The following is a 16,971-nucleotide window of genomic DNA, read 5'->3' as shown; positions in this document are numbered from 1 at the left end:
AAGAGGAGATGTCCCTTTTCTTCTTCAGAGCTGAAAACGCTCATGTAACACTTTTACTTTTATTCTGACAAACCCAATTAAAGTAGCCAATTCAAGGGAAAATAACAGGCCAGTCTCCTACCTAATCACTCAGTCTAAACCCACTCAGTGTTTTTCAACTGGGGCAACCCAGGTACCTCTTCTTGAAACTAAGTTCAAGGAAGACCTACTCCTCACAGGGAGGAGTTTATCCACCAACAAATAAAACTTATGATCATCATCCAATAACAGGAGATCCAAGACCCAGGAGAGACTCACCCAAATTCATCTGGAATCACTGAGGAGGCAGACAGGCACAAGGGGCCTCTGCTAGTACCAAGACTCTGTATCCTCATAGAGTTCAAAGGAGAAAAATCTTCTCTGAATCCTTTCATGGTCACCAAAACTGTTGACTGAAAGAAAAATGCACAACGTAAAAGTTGCGAGTTAAGTTTTATTCAGGGACCTTACTGAGGACTATAGCCCAATAGACAGCCTCTCAGATACCTCTGAGGTATCTTATCCAAAGAGATAAGGGAGGCGCCAGGATATATGAGTTTTTCTGCTGAAAAAACAAAAAAAAACATAGTCAAACATCAAAAGATAATCACAAAGAACACACATCTCAAGCTAACAATTTTAGTGCTTTTCTTTGTATGGGAAGATGCAAGCATCTGAGTTCATTGAAATTATTCTTTAGATATGCATCTTAACTATCTAGAGCCAGTCAAAGCACAGAATGCTTCCTGAATTTCCTTCAGGGTGCACTGTCAGTGGGCGACTGCAGTGGCTAACGGCCTAGTCCTTGCAGAACTGGAATGGCAGGCCCTAAAATTCATTTGGAAGTTTGATTGATGCATGAAACCCCAAAGTCTTGAACCACATAAACTATGTACATGGGAGGGGTTTTTTTGTTTTGTTTTGTTCTAATTCTGGAGTTTCTACTATGCACTAGGGATATAAGGGAACATGGGAATAACTAAACTACAGTTTCAGAGGCTTGGATTCAAATCAGAGCCCTGCCTTTAGGCAAGTGAAGTAAACTTTTCTGAGCCTCGGTTTCCTCATCTAATGAGGATAATAAGAGTGCCTACCTTATGTAACACACTTAGTCTAGAGCTAGGCACATGTGAGTGTATTATCATTTTTATCTAGGCAACAGGAGAGCCATAGTAAACAACCACAGGCTATGAAAAGGTGCCTGAGGAAACAAGGATGGGGTAATAAATTCCACCTGAGTGTTGGTTTCATTGTTGTTTTTGAAGTCCCTAACTTCCAGCCCAAAAGAGTACTTGTGTTCATTTCCACCAGATTATATTGGGTTGGCCAAAAAGTTCGTTCAGCTTTTTCCGTAACATCTTACAGAAATCCGAACTTTTTGGCCAACTCAATACAACCTCAGGCAAAGCATTCCCCAGCTGTTTGCCTCAGTTCTCTAATTTATTAAAGAGGGGCAATTCTTCCTAGTCCATAGAGTAGTGGAACTCAAACTCTGGCCAGTATCAGAACCACCTGGGGAACTTGGTAAAAATAAAAAGGCCCGAATTCTCCCTACTTCAATAAGTCTGGGTCTCTGTGTGCTTTATTATCTCCCCAGATGATTCTGATAACACACCAACTTTCCAAACTGCGATGAAAGGATAAAAAACACAAGGTTCTCTGTTTACTCTAAAGGGTCATAAATGATTCTCATTACTTAAATCCCATTTGTTCCACCTTCTATGGAGAGATCAGGCAGTTTAGGCTGTCCTCACATAAGTTGTATGTGCCCCAACCCAAGAGGAGCTGGACCTGCATCTCAGCATCCAGTGGGAATGAAAAACACAGGCCCTGGGGTCCTCAGTCCCTCGGAGGTCCTCTATAATCTAGCACCTATTTCGCCAAGGGGGAAAGGGGAGCAATACCTTTCCCAGGATCACAGTAGCTGTATGGTAGAGCTGTAGTGGAACCCAGAGCTACAGATGCCTGGACCAGTGTTAGAAGGGCTTATTTTGGAGGCTCTCATCCTGGAAGAATCCCTCTTGCCTGCTGACAGGTGGTACAACAAGTTGGAAGTCTGCAGGCAGTGCCCTGCAGGTTTTCTTGTAGGTGATGATATCTGGGAAGGGCCCTAGCCAAATTCTGATATTCCAGCAGCCCTGTTCCCAAAGGCTTGAAGATTAACTCAGGGTTCTTCTCCAAACCTGGAGAGGAAAGCAAGAACTAGTCTTTTTTTTTTTTTTTTTGGCCGCACCGCATAGCTTGTGGGATCTTAGTTCTCTGACCAGAGATTGAACCTGGGGCCACCACCGCAGTGAAAGCGCCAAGTCCAAACCACTGGACCACCAGGGAAGTCCCAAGAACTACTCTTATATCTGAACATCTCAAGACAATCTTATTTACTGATCTTGTTGCCAGAACAAGAAAAAAGATCTATCGGTGGATGAGATCTGAGATTAGCATCACATTATGGAATCTCTGCCACCCCACAGGCCAGGAATACTGCCACTTAAATGGTGCTGGGCAAGGGAATAGAGGATGTTTCTCAAACCACAGTGAGTGTTTCAGTTGATTCAGAGCAAGAAACTTGAAGAGTGGGGCAAGGATTCAAACCAATAGGTCAGTGTAATGGTCAAAGCCTCAGCCTTCAGAGATAGAAAGATCTGACTAGGGTAGAGTTTGGGCTCTGCAGAGGATTTGCTGTGGCCTCGGGCAAGCTATTCTTTACTTCCCTGAGCCTCAGTTTCCACATCTGTAAAAACAAAATAACAGTGCTACCCAGAGAGGTAGACAGGCTTTGTGGAGTCTGAAGCTTATACCACTGGGAAGGGGATTGGGGGTAGCAGTAAGGGGTGGAGAGAGCCTCTTTAAGAAAAAGAACACAAAATTACAAATTCAAAATTGCATGTAAGACCTTGGAAAGGGTCCCATGTGAGGGAGGGGCCCAGACAAATCTGTCTCCCATGCTACCAGTTAGCTGTGAGACCATTTAAATAAAGCTCATGGCACATGAGATGATGACGTGGGGAATGGTATGGCTTGAGTAAATGCTATAATTTTGAGGGAGGAGGAAATTTTGGCCCATTCATCTGTCACTGAAGCAGAGATAATGACAGAGAACGGAACACTAGAGAAACCTCCAAAGCCTTCTTTAGCTGCAGAGTTCTGTCCTGACTGCCACATGTGACCTTAGGCAACTCACACCCTCTCCTGAGGCCAGCGCTAGGCTAGGGGTTGAACAATCTCTGCCTCTCCGCCCCTTTCCAAAAGAATCCCGACTCCTCTCTCCCTGGAGCCTCACAGAAGCTAAGAAGCAGTTCGAGGTGAGTAAGTGCTCCTTTTTTTTCCAGCTTAAGAAAGGGGAGCTCCCAGAAGGATGCCTTAGAGCAGGCATGCAGCCAGTGAGAAGCGGAGCCCCTGCCCCAACGGAGGTGGCGGGGCGGGATAGATATTCTCTTGGATGTAGAAATAGGTTATTGGCTAAAAAGCCTGACGCGTTGGGCTCTCGTCCCTACTCTGTCACTTTTTTAGCTATGTGACCTTAGGCAGGTCCCTTTAGTTCAGAGCCTGATTTCCTCATTAGTTAATTTATAGGACTAAGTGAGAAAATGTAGGTAAAGCACTTAGAAGAGCATCTATCCCTTAGTGAAGTGATTAATAAATAGTAGTTATCAAAATGATCAGTGTCATAGTCGCTGTTGACGTTACTGTTGCTAGGTAAGCGGGGATGACTCCCTCCCCAGTCCCCTGCCCTCCTCTCCTCCTCCTCCTGGGCATTGCTCCTCTTCCACTGGGCTTCTTCGGGGCAGGAGGCACACCCTCCAGCGGAGGTGGGTGGGGCCTCGTTCCCACTTGGCCAGCGCCTGCTAAGGCACAAGCCGCTGAGCTGGGGTTTGCACCTGACTGGACACCTTCCTGCTCAGTGCAGACCCCACCATCACCGGGAGCCCTCTCTTTGTGAACAGCCATGCCCATGACAAAGAGTGCCGGTGGTCCCCAGGGAGCTGTTGACCTCAAACTGGACCTCAAGTCCTCTTACGAAAGTGCCAAGAAGTTGCAGGACAAGGATTCCGGTTTCTTGGATGGAAGCCCTTCTGAGTCGCCGGACTCGGAGACGACCAAGGGCATAACGTGAGTGCTCTTTTCTGCCATCCCCAGTTCTGCCTTCCAGCCTGGAAGCTTGCAGTGGCAAAAAACCTGAGGGGGGTGTGTCTGACCCCCAACCCATCATGCAACCTTGGGGAAACCAAAGCTGCAAAAGGTGCAGTCAGAGGCTGAGTCAACTTGAGAACTTAAAGGGGCAGGAGGGGAGACTGTCAGAAAGCCCTTAGGATAGAGTGATCTAGCCCCCAACATGTGCAGGTGGGGAAACTAAGGCAAGTTACCCCAGGCCACGCACTGGCTCATTGGCAGGATGGGGGCTGGACTCCAGTGCTGGCCCTGGAGTCTGTCTGTCTGTTTGTTTGTTTGTTTTTAATTGAAGTATAGCCTTAGAGTCAGTTTTGCTCCTGGCCAGTCCTGATAATGTCCGGGAGGGGGGCAGAATCCCCAGCTTCTTGGTGGAGAAGGTGACACTTGAGCTAAAACCACAGACAACCAAGCACTGCCTCCTTCCTGCGGTTACCCGGGCCTCTACTTCCATTGACAACTGCAGTGACAACATCAAAAGCACAGTATGTAGAAGAGTCTAGTTTCTTCCACCTCCCTGGGGTGTGTTTGGGGGGAAGAGGGGGGGTTCACTCGTGAGACTTTCAAACCGTGATAAGGAGGGGTGTACTGAAAGAGTTTCGGCAGGGAAGCCAAGCTCCAGCTCCCTTCGCCTCCACCATTAAAGCAGCATGACTAGTTCACTGAGGAAAAATGGATGGGGCGACTGGCTGGCGTGGTGGTCAGGTTCCGCAGCTTTATGAAGAAAATGTTGACCCTGTCGGTGTAGTAGAAAGGTCACTTGCATCCAAGGTGTGAGTCTGCTCCTTCTTTCTCGAAGCCTCAGTTTTCCCCATATGCAAAATGGGGACACATTGTTGGCAGTGTGAATTTAAGGAGGTTGCCTGTGGCAGTTACATCTGAAAGGTTGAGTGTTGTGTGGGTTGGGGAAGAGTGTGCAGCAAAGAGGGAGAAAGAGGCAGACAAAGCTCCTCCCACTGCCACCCTGCAGGACCATTCAGGGATGGACACAGTGACTGACGTTGTGACCGGGTTCACTTGCCCCAGGGCTAGTCCCCCAGGGTTGCTAAGAATTCAGGATCCTGAGGGTGAGATCTCCAGGCCTTGGGGCATCCACTGCTGAGGTGGGCTATTTCTCCATCAGAGGCCTTGAGGGAACCAGTCCTGAACGGTTGGGTTGGAATAGTGACATCTTATGGAAAAACCCAAACGAACTTTTTGGCCAACCCAATAAGATATGGTTTGATGGCAATTTTAGCTACTTAAGAATCAGAGAAGAAGGCAAGTCAGAACTAGCTCCTGGCTTGGAGGGAGGTAATAAACAGGTTGGGTAAGCATGGTACCTATGGAGTTAGCTCACCGGGGTTTGAATTCCCACTTCAGCTACTTACCAGCCTGAGCAAGTGATAGAACTTAGTACTCTAATTTCTCCCCTGTGAAATAACAGTTGGCTCCTCCCCAGGGTGGCTGCAAAGGCGATTTGTGCAAGAAGCCCCCAAGCTTAGTGCCCGTAAGCCGACTACTGTGACTACAGTGACGTTCCGAAGTCACCAAAGGAGTTAAGGCGAGAACCCAGGTCTCCTGCCTCCCAGCCCAGTGGTTTGCACAACTCACCACATTATTAAGTTGTCTTAGTCACCCAAAGTTAAATTCTGATGTCCTAAGTCCTTTAGTTAGAAATTTCCAAGTGACCCTTTGACCCTAGTTGCAAAACAAGCCCATCATTGGATTGGAGGGCCGTGGGGTGCAGTGCTCAATCAGCAATGTTGACACCTACAGGGAGAGAGAAAGGGACGCAGAGACTCTCCACCCTCTTTCTCCCACAGTTTTTCCCTTTAACCCTTAACAAATGGCAGATCCTCAGGAAGCTAGAGGATTCAGGGATTAATATAAAGAAGATTTATATTAATCCCTGAATGTTTGGGGCAGTTCTTCCAAAAATATACCTCCTAACATTCATAGAGGCTCAGCAAAGTGGACATGTTGCCCAAGATAACACAGCTAGTTAAGTAGTAGATCAAACCCATGCTCCCGAAGTAGAGGCATGGAGTCTTAACCACTGGACCACCAGGGAAGTGCAGCCTTGGGTTTTAATCCCTGGTTTGTCCAACCCCAGAGACCAGGCTCCTTCCATAATACCTCTGCTCTTCTTCACAGTAAGTCTCTTCACTTGGAAGGCTCTCCTGGGGAATTTCCAAGGTTTCTCAAGTTATAAATGTTAACCCGATACTCATCTTAGTTTAACCTCGTCCAGGTACAAAGAGGTGTAAAAATAGGTTGTTTTGTTAATTCACCGCCAGAGAGGATACCTCCCTAGAACTTCACCCCGGGTGGCTTAGACCTTGTCTTCTGGACCACCTTCACATCTGTCTTAAAAGTCTGAGTGTTGTGTTTTGTTTTTGCCGGAGGTAGGAGGAGACTTGCCATTCCCCAGTCTGATGTCCTGGCTTGAGGGAAAAAAAAATCCCTCTGGAGCCCAAACCCTAAATAACCCTGTCCCAACAGACCCCGTCTGGGGACCAAGTCATTTGGCCTCTTCATTCAGAAGTCACAATGATTTCTCTTTGCTGCCTGCCCTTTCTCCTTTTCTCTGAGTTCAGTCCTATATCTGCTACCAGTATTATGACCTTGGGCTGTTTGCTGCCCTCTCTGAGCCTTACTTCCCTCAATTATGAAATGGGGCTGTCCCTTTAACCCATCTCTCTGGGCTCCTTTCCGGGAGGCAGTCCAGTAGAAGTGGGATGAAGAATAAAGACTCTGAGGCAGTTCTGGGTTCAAATTCTGGCTCCGCAATATATCCTTAGATAAGTCATTTTTAAAAATCTCTATTCCTCAGTTTCCTCATCTGCAAAATAAGGGCAATAACCTACTTCCTTGTCTTGACAAGAGGATTAAATGAGAATAATACATGTAATCCTTAGCATAATGTCTGTTATATAGTAAGTGTTCTAATGGCATATATTGAGTGTTAGCTGATAAAACCAGGACAGTTCTGGGCAAACTGGGATGGTTGGTCACCCTACATGAGACCCAGAGTGCCAGCAAAGGCCGTGGAGACTGAGAGACAACCAGGAGCCCACCTATCCAGCTCAACTCTGGTGTGGGCACGCTGGGACAGAATGCCTGTTGGATCTCCTCACCTCTGCACACCCACATGCTCATGTCTTTTTCCTCTCCTTTAGAGCATTCCAGACCTTGGTTCACCTGGTGAAAGGTAACATAGGCACAGGGATCCTGGGACTACCCCTGGCTACGAAGAATGCAGGCATCCTGGTAAGAGGGGCTGCCACAGGTGGGGCCAGTACAACTGGATGGTAGCAAGGAGGTACGAGGACAGCCTCTAAAGGTTTATAGTGGCCTACAGTGAGCAATCTTTCTGAAAGGCAGCTTGGTCCAGACTTGGAGTCTAAATATCTAGCCTAGGTTTGAGTTCTGGCCCTGCCACAGGCTTTGAGTGGCCTCAGCAAGCCAGTTGTCCACTGTGCAGGCCTCAGCTTCCTCCCCTGTGGAATGCAAGGGTTGGACTATGACTGGTTTTCCAGCTGTGCTCTGTAGAGCACTAGCTCCCAGGGGCACCTCAGAGGCCACTGAGGACCACAGTTCTGAGCCCTTATTCCTTCCACCGTACCCCACTGTGACTGCCTTTTGCACTTTCCCGGAGTACGACTTGAGAGCATATTTGCAAGAATAGATAACATTGTAAGTCAAGTATACTTCAAGAAAGAAAAAAGAAAAGAAAGAATCGCTGTTACTGCTAAAAAGGGTTTGCAAACCAGTTTGCTAGAAAATTCTTGGAGTTCGGAATAATATCTGCACTACCAAATCTCTCCTGGCCGAGTTATTCACAAGTCCATTCTCTTCTCTCTTCCCTTGCCCCTTGGCCCTTCCTCCAGATGGGCCCTCTCAGTTTGCTGGCCATGGGCTTCATCTCCTGCCACTGTATGCACATCCTGGTCAGGTGCGCCCAGCGCTTCTGCCACAGGTGAGGAAAACACCGTCCTCTTGTCACTTCCTTTGGTACTTGGTTCTCAGGGACATCCCAGAAGCATCCACATATAACAAGAGTTCACTTCTTAATTTCTTCCAACAAGGCCAAGAAAAAGAGAAAAGCATTTGGGGCAGGGAGCTAAATGAAGCTCTACCACATGACTCATTAGGTGATCTCAATCAGGCCATTGTGCTTATCTGTTTGGCTCATCTATAAATTGGGCATAAACAATCCATGCCTAACCCTGCCTCAGAGAATTGTCATGAGGATCCAGTGGGATCAAGGATATGAGAACTACTGTACCCATGCAAGGTGTGTATTATTACCCATGTTATATAGTCACCGTCCCACTTGACATGTAAGGAAAACAAGCCACCAAGGAAATACCACCAGGTGTCAAAACCTGAACTAGAACTTGGGTTTCTGCCCCAGTGTTCTTTCCATTCTAGCTGGGTTCTGTCTTGCTATGCGTCTCCTGACTTTTCAGTATATTATCTTAATTTAAACTGCCTCTTGGTAACTGTATGCAGTCTCTCCTGCAGACTGAACAAGCCCTTTATGGACTACGGGGACACGGTGATGCACGGACTAGAAGGCAGCCCCAGCACCTGGCTCCGGCACCACGCCCACTGGGGAAGGTACCTTGGTCTTGCTTTGCCCAAAGTAGGGAGGACGTGCGGCTGTCAGGGATGCTCTCTTCCCTGGAAAGTTGGCTTGTGTAACACAGAACACTGGACTTCACATGAAAGGGATTCAATGGCAGTCTTCCTGATCCAGCCCCGCTCCTTGTATATACAGGGTTCTCATTCCTTTGCTATGCAACTTGAATATCATTCACTTTTTTATTAAACCACATTTATCTAGTTGCGACTATGTACCAGGCCCTAGAAATACTGTGGGCAACAAGGCAAACAAAGCTTTGCCCGTGCAGAATCCATAGTCCAATGGGAAACACAGACCTTAAACAGTTTAGGACACAGTTACTTAATAGCCACCGGGATAAGTACCATGAAGGAAAGAAGCACTAGTTGCTACCAAGCAGGTAAGGAGATGTACGTAGGTTCAGGTACGCTTCCTAGGATGGAACAGTTGAGATGAGTTCTGAAGGAAGGCATTCTTAGGAATGAGGAATTACCTAGGGAAAAGTGGGCAGGAGCCTGAAGGGCCTTCCAGGAAGAGGAGCAAGCTATGAAGGTCCTGAAGCAAGAGGGAGTATGTGACAGTTTCAGGGTAAAGAACGACCAGGTAGCTTGAGGGCAGATAGGGAGATGATGCTGAAGAAGGATCCAAGGGCCCAAACAAGGTGTACATTTTAGACCCTCTTCAAGGTCTTGTTCTTTTCTTAAAAGCAACCAGGAAACCATTGGAGGGTTTTAATCAGCGGCTTTCCTGTTTTAATCATATTCGCATTGTCTGAAGATCTGTCTGGCTTCTGTAAGGAGAAGAAATTGTAAGGGAGCAAGAATAGAGTTAGACCCATGAAGAGGCTGTTGACAATGTCCAGGCAGGTGACAGTGATGGCTGGGTCCAAGCTGGTGGCAGTGGGGATGGAGAAAAGTGAATTTGGTCATGATTTGGATCCCAGGGTTGTGGGGAGAGGAAAGAAAGAGTCAAGGTTGACTCAGGCTTCTGATGACTTGTGTTTTGCATATTCAAGCAGAGATGTCAAGTGGGTAGTTATATGTATAGGTTTGAACCTGTCTTCATGCAGGAGACACTGAAGTCATCAGCTATGATGCCAGGGGACAGAAGAGGTCTCTTAGGGAGAGAGTATATAGTGAGAAGAAAAGAGAGAAAAAGACCAAGACGTTGAGGGTTCCTTGGTGAGCTGAAGTCTACCTCCTGCAACCTCCACTTTTTTGCTTTTGGAGATGATGAAAACAGTCAACGCCTGTCTCCTGGTACTTGGGACTAAATCTACTCTTTTGTCTTTGTTTTCCCACCTCTCCCCACCCTGTCTGTCTACTCTTTCCTACTCACCTCTAGATTATCAAAGTCTCTCTTGAACTGTGATACCCCAAACTGCACTACCTGAGGTGTGCCTTGCCCACAAGCATCATGGGTCTGGCATGTCTCTTGACCCAAAGCCCATTCACATACTGAATTAATAAATTCAGCCTATGAGCAGACTAGTAAGGCTATGGGATGATTTCCAGTATTTTCCCAATTGTGTGACTCAAGAGGTGGCTTTTGCCTGTCGCAACCCGTCAGATCCTTCTACTTATTGTTGGGCATGTAAGGTAGATCTTCCTGCTCTATTTAGGAATTTCACTCCACTAATTATCTCCTCTCCTATAACTTGAACTTCTTTTTTGAACTATGGGCTCTTCCTCTCAACACTGAAATGTGTTCATGTATCTCCATCTTAAAAACAATAAAATAAATTAATAAAGCCTCCTGGACCTTATATCGTCCTCTATCTCATATTCATTATCTGATTATTCAACAGATATATACTGAATACCTGCAGTGTGTCAGGAAGTGCTTTAGGCAGTGGGTTTACAACGATGAACAAAATGGGCACCTTCAAGACTGGAACTCACACTCTAGCTTTATGAAAGAATAGCCCACCCTCTAATTTTACATCCATACACCCCATTCACACCTCCTTCATGGGTCACCTGGCTTTCCTGTCCTGTACTTCTACTGAAGTCCTTTCCACCAGTGTCCTAAAAGACCTCCCTGTTGCACCTTCTTTGCCCTAGAGAACCTCTCAGCAGCAGTGGGTACAATTGACTGTTCTCTTCTTCAAACATTCTCTCTTCACTTGGCTTCTATTAAACCCTTTTTCATCCTAGTTTCCTACCTACCTCTCTGGTCATTACTTTGCAGGCTTCTTCGTTTCTATCCTCCCTTTAAATGTTGGTGTTCTCTAGGGTTTGGAACGCTGCCTTCTCTTCTCACTCTGCACACTTTCCAACACTAATTTGCCTTCTCAAGGCTTTATCCATCGCTGACAAATCAACATTTCCAGACCCCAGTATGTGGTTGTCTCCTGAATGTCTCCTGTAGGAACCTCAAGCTCAACAATTCAGGTACTGAATGTGCCATTTCTTCCCCTTCCCCTAAAACCTGTTCTTCCTTCTGAGTTTCCCAGTTCATTTTGTTGTCCAAGCCAAAAACTTGTCACTCACCTTAAGTCATTTGCTTTTTCCTTCCCCTAGATGTAGGTGGTCACCAGGTTCTGTAAGTTCTAGTTCCCTAGTATCTCTTAAAATGCTTTCAGTTCTCTCACCCTAACAGCTACGTCTTTGTCCAGGTGGCTGCCATCTTTCACCTCCATTATCTGGTCTTCCCATCCTCAGTCTTGCCCCCTCCAATGGACTCTCCACATGGCAGCTAGAGAAATCTGCCTAATCCCTCTGCTGAAATGCTTTTTCCTCACTACTTCTTCGCCATCTGCCCCTCCTCTTTATTCCTTTTTTTCTTCTCTCACTCTCCTTCTTCCTCTTCCCAGGGGACTCCCGCTCAGGTATTGGTTTTTTCTAAGAAGGCTGTCTGCTCTTTAATTCGGGTAAAATGCCCTTTTTACCATGGCCCTTAGTGCCATATTATTTTTTTTTTAATTAATTTATTTCTGGCAGCACTGGGTCTTCGTTGCTGCATGCGGGCTTTCTCTAGTTGCGGCAAGCGGGAGCTACTCTTTGTTGCAGTGCACGGGCTTCTCATTGCGGTGGCTTCTCTTGTTGCAGAGCACGGGCTCTAGGTGTGCAGGCTTCAGTAGTTGTGGCTCACAGGCTCTAGAGCACAGGCTCAGTAGTTGTGGCACGTGGGATTAGTTGCTCCACGGCATGTGGGATCTTCCCGGACCAGGAATCGAACCCATGTCCCCTGCATTGGCAGGTGGATTCTTAACCACTGCGCCACCAGGGAAGTCCCGCCATGTTATTTTTTATCCATCTCACCCACTAGTCTCTAAACCACTAGAGGAAAAGAACACATGTTATTTGTCTGTGTATCTTCAGTGCCTAATACGGTGTCTGGTACATGGTAGGAAAAAATTTTAATGATTGCTAATAAGTTGTGCCTACTGCCTTACATCAATTAGTATCAACACAGAGCTGGGTATGGGGCAAGGTTCCTGAGGATGAAGAATTTTACCACTGCTGAGTTGAGAGTGTGGAGGTGGTTGAGAAACATGTTTTTCAAAGAACTATTGTTACGTCCCTTCTACTGCCCCATTGTTGGTTGTGGTAGCAGGACCGAGGGTGCTGGTCGAGGGTCACCAACCCCTGGGAACAGAAACGGAAATGACAAGCCAGCTCTTCTTTTATAACAAGTTTTTTTTCTTTTTCTCTCTCTCCTCTCTTTCAGGCGTATGGTGAGCTTCTTTCTTATAGTCACCCAGATGGGCTTCTGCTGCGTGTACATTGTGTTTCTGGCTGATAATTTAAAACAGGTAGAGTCTTCTAGAGAAGGTGGGAGGGAAAAGAACATGGAAAAGGAGGGTCCTCTTTTTCTAGTTGTTCAACAAATAGCTTCTTCTCTTTGGGCCCTAGTGTCCTCATCATACAATGAAGAAAGTTAAACTGAGTGTTATCAAAGAACCCAGGCTTCCCCCAGTTCACATATCTGCAGATTTCTGTAAGTGATTACTTTATCCACAGTACCCTTTGTCCAAGAGTTGTCTCTAAAACTGGACCTGTCCTCAAGGTTGGTCTTTAAAATTGAGCTGGAAGTAACCTTGGATTTTGTCAATCGTCCTGCCTTGGTACGTAATCATCCTTAACTCTTCTTAAACTGATATAGGTCTTTTTGAATGATACCTAATCTTTGGGCCATCTTTATCTACCTTTAGCTGTTTAGTCTCCTTGGTTTAACAGTTTTTTGTCCCCGAGAAATTCTTCTGATCTAACCCAATAGTTATCCTGGAGCAATTTGAGCAAAGTAATGTGGGTAATAACAGAGGCTATCCTTAATCAATAAGCTTAAAAAAGAAAACTATTCTTCAGGGCTCTTTTTCTGTTTATAGTACTACCAGAAATTTGGAAATGTAAAAAAAAAATTTAAAAGAAGGAAAAAAATAGTGAGAATTCAGAATTAGCTTCTATTATGTGTCAGGTACAGTGCTGATCATTTTATAAGCTTTCCCTCATTTAATTCTCTCCATGGTCTTATCAGAGTAGGTACTATGGTTATTCCCATCTTGCAGATGAGAAAACTGATGTTATGAACTCTATAATGTATATAAATATGGTCACAGAACAAAGGTTAAAAACACAGGCCTTTTTAACATCACAGCTCAAGTTTTTAAACACTATGCTATACTGCTTCTCAAAATAAAACAAAATTATTCTTAATCCAACCACTCATGGATTGTTTTAAATGAGTATTAACTGATTAGCATTTTTCAATGTCCTTCAATTTTTTAGTGTAATTTTTAATAGTTTTAGAATTTTCCATCGTACAGATGACTTAGTCTTTTATCATCTGATATTTTCTGTTTTTCTACTATAATCTGTTTTTCTACTATAATCGGTACAAGTCTTTGTACAACCCTTTATTACTTTAGTATATGTATTTTTTAAGTAAAATTACTGGGTCAAGGAATTTGATTTGAAGGCTCTTAATTGCCAGATTGCTGCTTGGAAATCAATCTGACATTAGCAGAACTTTATCAATCATCTGTCTAGAGACAAGCTAAGCATTATCTCAAGGAGTTTTCAGACTAAGTGGGATGTGCTCTAAGACATATAAAAAGCTAAATATCAATATAATATGTCGGTGTTGGGTCAGGACTCCACTAACACCCTGAGGTTGGGGATGCTTAATTGTGAGCTAAGGGGCAGAAATGTATGGGAGCAGGAGAGATCGTTGGAGCAAGAGAAGGCTCCCTTGAGGAGATGCACCTGAGCTGGGCATTGAAGGGCAGGTTGGAGAAGTAGTGGCAGCCAAGGTGGGAGGAGGAATAAACACCTGAAGGCAGGAATGTACAGGACTTGCTCAGGAGAGGCAATACAAGTGGTTGTAGAAGAAGGTGTGGGCCTTGGGAGAGGAAGAGCTTTCACAGTTGAATGGGTCCATTTATGGAAGGCCTTGAATACCTGGCTAATGTTCCAAGTATTTTTCCTACTGTAGTGAGGAATCAGGAAAACAACAAGACTTAATGATTTATTTAAGTATTCATGATGTGTTAAATGAAAAGGAGATTTCTTTTTTTTTTTAATTAATTAATTTATTTATTTTTGGCTGTGTTGGGTTTTCGTTGCTGTGCATGGGCTTTCTCAAGTTGCAGTGAGCAGGGGCTACTCTTCATTGCAGTGCGCAGGCTTCTCATTGTGGAGGCTTCTCTTGTTGCAGAGCAGGGCTCTAGGCGCACAGGCTTCAGTAGTTGTGGCACACGGGCTCAGTAGTTGTGGCTCGCAGGCTTTAGAGCGCAGGCTCAGTAGTTGTGGCACATGGGCTTAGTTGCTCCGTGGCATGTGGTATCTTCCCGGACCAGGGATCGAACCCGTGTCCCCTGCATTGGCAGGCGGATACTTAACCACTGCGCCACCAGGGAAGTCCCGGAAAGGAGATTTCAAAATAAGAGTGTATACTATAATTTCAGTCTTGTAAAATAAAAAGGATACGTGAAATACATGTAATTTGTGATACTGCCTAGAAAATGTACAAATGAATATATTGCAAGGCATTACCATGGCTACCCATAGGTACTGAGATTATCATTGATTTTACATTCTCTTCTTGCTTAAATCTAGTTTCTAATTGTTCTGCAGTGGACTGTGTTGCTTGCACAATAAGACTGTAGCCATTAAGTCATGCTGATTCCAAAGGAGGGTGGTACCCTCCCTCCTACCCCCACTTTGCTGGGAGGTATTTGTACAGTGTGCAGGGGGTGTTCCTTGTTTGTCGCAATGACGGGGGGATGCTAATACCTTTTACTGGGTGGCGTCCAGAGATGCTAAATGTCCTGCAATGAATGGTCAAATGCTCACAAGGAAGACTTCTTTCACTCAAAATGTCAATGTTGGTCCAATTAAGAAACAGTAAGTGATGAGCTTTTTTGGTTATAAGCAAAAGAAACAGATTCAGTGGAACTTAAGCAGAGAATGAGTTTAGTGGAAGAATATTAGCTAACTTCCAAAATGACAGAGAAAACTAAAAAAAAAAAAAATCGGTCTCAGAAAAGGACAGGAACAGGAAACAGGGCAGCTAGGGGGATGTTGATAGAACTGATGAGCAGTCTTCTCAGGGATTCCCTCTCATAATTACTGTTTACCCTTTTCTAGGTCTGCCTTGTGTCATTCTGCTTGTTATTTAGATTCATATTCCAGGGAGAGATGTGAGTACCTCTGCTTGAGTCAAAGGCAGTGCTTTGGCTCTGCCACATGATTGTGATTTACAGTCCACTAAGGTTATATTCATGTGGGAGAGAATGCACCAAAAATAAATCAAACTCAGGAGGAATGGATTCTGCGTTGCCAAAAGCTAACAAATAGCCACTCTAAGTTTAGGTATTTATGTTTATTAAGTTTGTTTTTTATTAAAGTTATTTCTGCAGCTTCTGTTGAGGAAGTATGGTGCAGAAGATGTGCAGTAAGAAGTCCTAAAGTCACTCTCACTCACTCTGAGACCCTGGCACGTGAGACATGCTAGCTCTTTGTGAGGGAGTCTGATTATGGGCCAGGCACTGAGCTAATCATGTGGCCAGAAGATTCATCGAATCTTCCCCTTGCTTTTCCCATTCCTCTCCCAGGTAGTGGAAGCGGTTAATAGCACAACCAACAACTGCCATTACAACGGGACAGTGATCCTGACGCCCACCGTGGACTCTCGACTCTACATGCTCGCCTTCCTGCCCCTCCTGGTGCTGATAGTCCTCATCCGGAACCTCAGGGTTCTGACCATCTTCTCCCTGTTGGCCAACATCACCATGCTGGTCAGCTTGATCATCATCGCCCAGTCCATCATCCAGGTTAGCACACCACACTCCTCACTCCTCTAGTGGGCAGAGCCTTTTATCAATGACAGACTGACACCTGGGGCCAGCCCTGAGGGTAGATAGGTATGCACTCCCCTCGTCAGCTTAGAACCCACTTTACTGTAGCATTTCTTCCACAAAGATGTCTCTGTGCACTCTCATTTTTCTGGGTATCTTCTCTTTGATGTTCCTTCTCCAATACTCGTTTTATGTCAAATCCTGGTTTTAGAAAAAAATTATGCTTTGCAAGGAAAATATCTTGATTGGTTAACTATAGACCATTCCTGTAATGGCTGGATAGCAGCAAAAGGCAGATAAAAAGCAGGATTTTCTACCACAGCTAAACCTTATTGAACTAGTCTTACATCCTCTAAGCTATAATTCCAAGTAATTGCAAAATTACCCCTAGGGAACTCAAGAGAAAACAACAACAACAACTAATATTTAGTCACAGAGGTATAAATAGAAAGTCTTGAAAGACCACAAACAAATCTATCATGGTGTAAATCACACATCTTTGAAGTTGAGTATGGATATTCATTTTCCCTCAGTTTCCCACTTTTCTCTCCTTTCTAATTTTCATTTTATAATGGACAAGCCTACATAGAAATTTAAATCCAGAAGACCCTTGGCATGCCTAATACCTTTCAAGATGTTTTCCTCTTTCAGAAGTCACAAGAAAAAAACGTTATTTTGTCCATGGAATTTAGTAAAAATAACAGATTAGCCAAATATTTTAGGATAACCACAGATAAGTCTTAAGGCAATATTGATAGATTCTACAAAATTGAATTCCCCAATGAAATAGCTACCTCTGATTTATTTTTGGACTATTCCAGAGGTTGCTCAGTTAGAGAAATTGTTCTGTCATTATTTTCACATACTAGGTCACAGG

The 16,971-nt window shown here is 44.9% G+C and overlaps 1 protein-coding gene across 3 annotated transcripts in view; it reads left to right on the top strand.

Moving 5' to 3' along the window:
* Nucleotides 1-16,971, top strand: part of SLC36A2 (solute carrier family 36 member 2) — a 36,410-nt gene that overhangs the window by 3,612 nt on the left and 15,827 nt on the right. For 2 of the 3 annotated variants that reach the window (XM_059919570.1, XM_059919568.1), the window contains exons 1-6: nucleotides 3,891-4,128; nucleotides 7,347-7,437; nucleotides 8,058-8,146; nucleotides 8,695-8,790; nucleotides 12,467-12,551; nucleotides 15,852-16,070. In XM_059919570.1, the coding sequence (XP_059775553.1) occupies nucleotides 3,965-4,128; nucleotides 7,347-7,437; nucleotides 8,058-8,146; nucleotides 8,695-8,790; nucleotides 12,467-12,551; nucleotides 15,852-16,070 (744 nt within the window). In that variant the 5' untranslated portion in view covers nucleotides 3,891-3,964. Of the gene's footprint in view, nucleotides 1-3,890; nucleotides 4,129-7,346; nucleotides 7,438-8,057; nucleotides 8,147-8,694; nucleotides 8,791-12,466; nucleotides 12,552-15,851; nucleotides 16,071-16,971 lie in introns of those variants that run through there. The other variant, XM_059919569.1, reaches the window with a different exon arrangement.

Source organism: Balaenoptera ricei, chromosome 3 (genome assembly GCF_028023285.1).
Source record: "Balaenoptera ricei isolate mBalRic1 chromosome 3, mBalRic1.hap2, whole genome shotgun sequence".
In the NCBI taxonomy this organism is placed as follows: Eukaryota; Metazoa; Chordata; class Mammalia; order Artiodactyla; family Balaenopteridae; genus Balaenoptera; species Balaenoptera ricei.
Note: the sequence above shows the minus strand (reverse complement) of the source record. Positions and strands in the feature narration are given on the sequence as shown.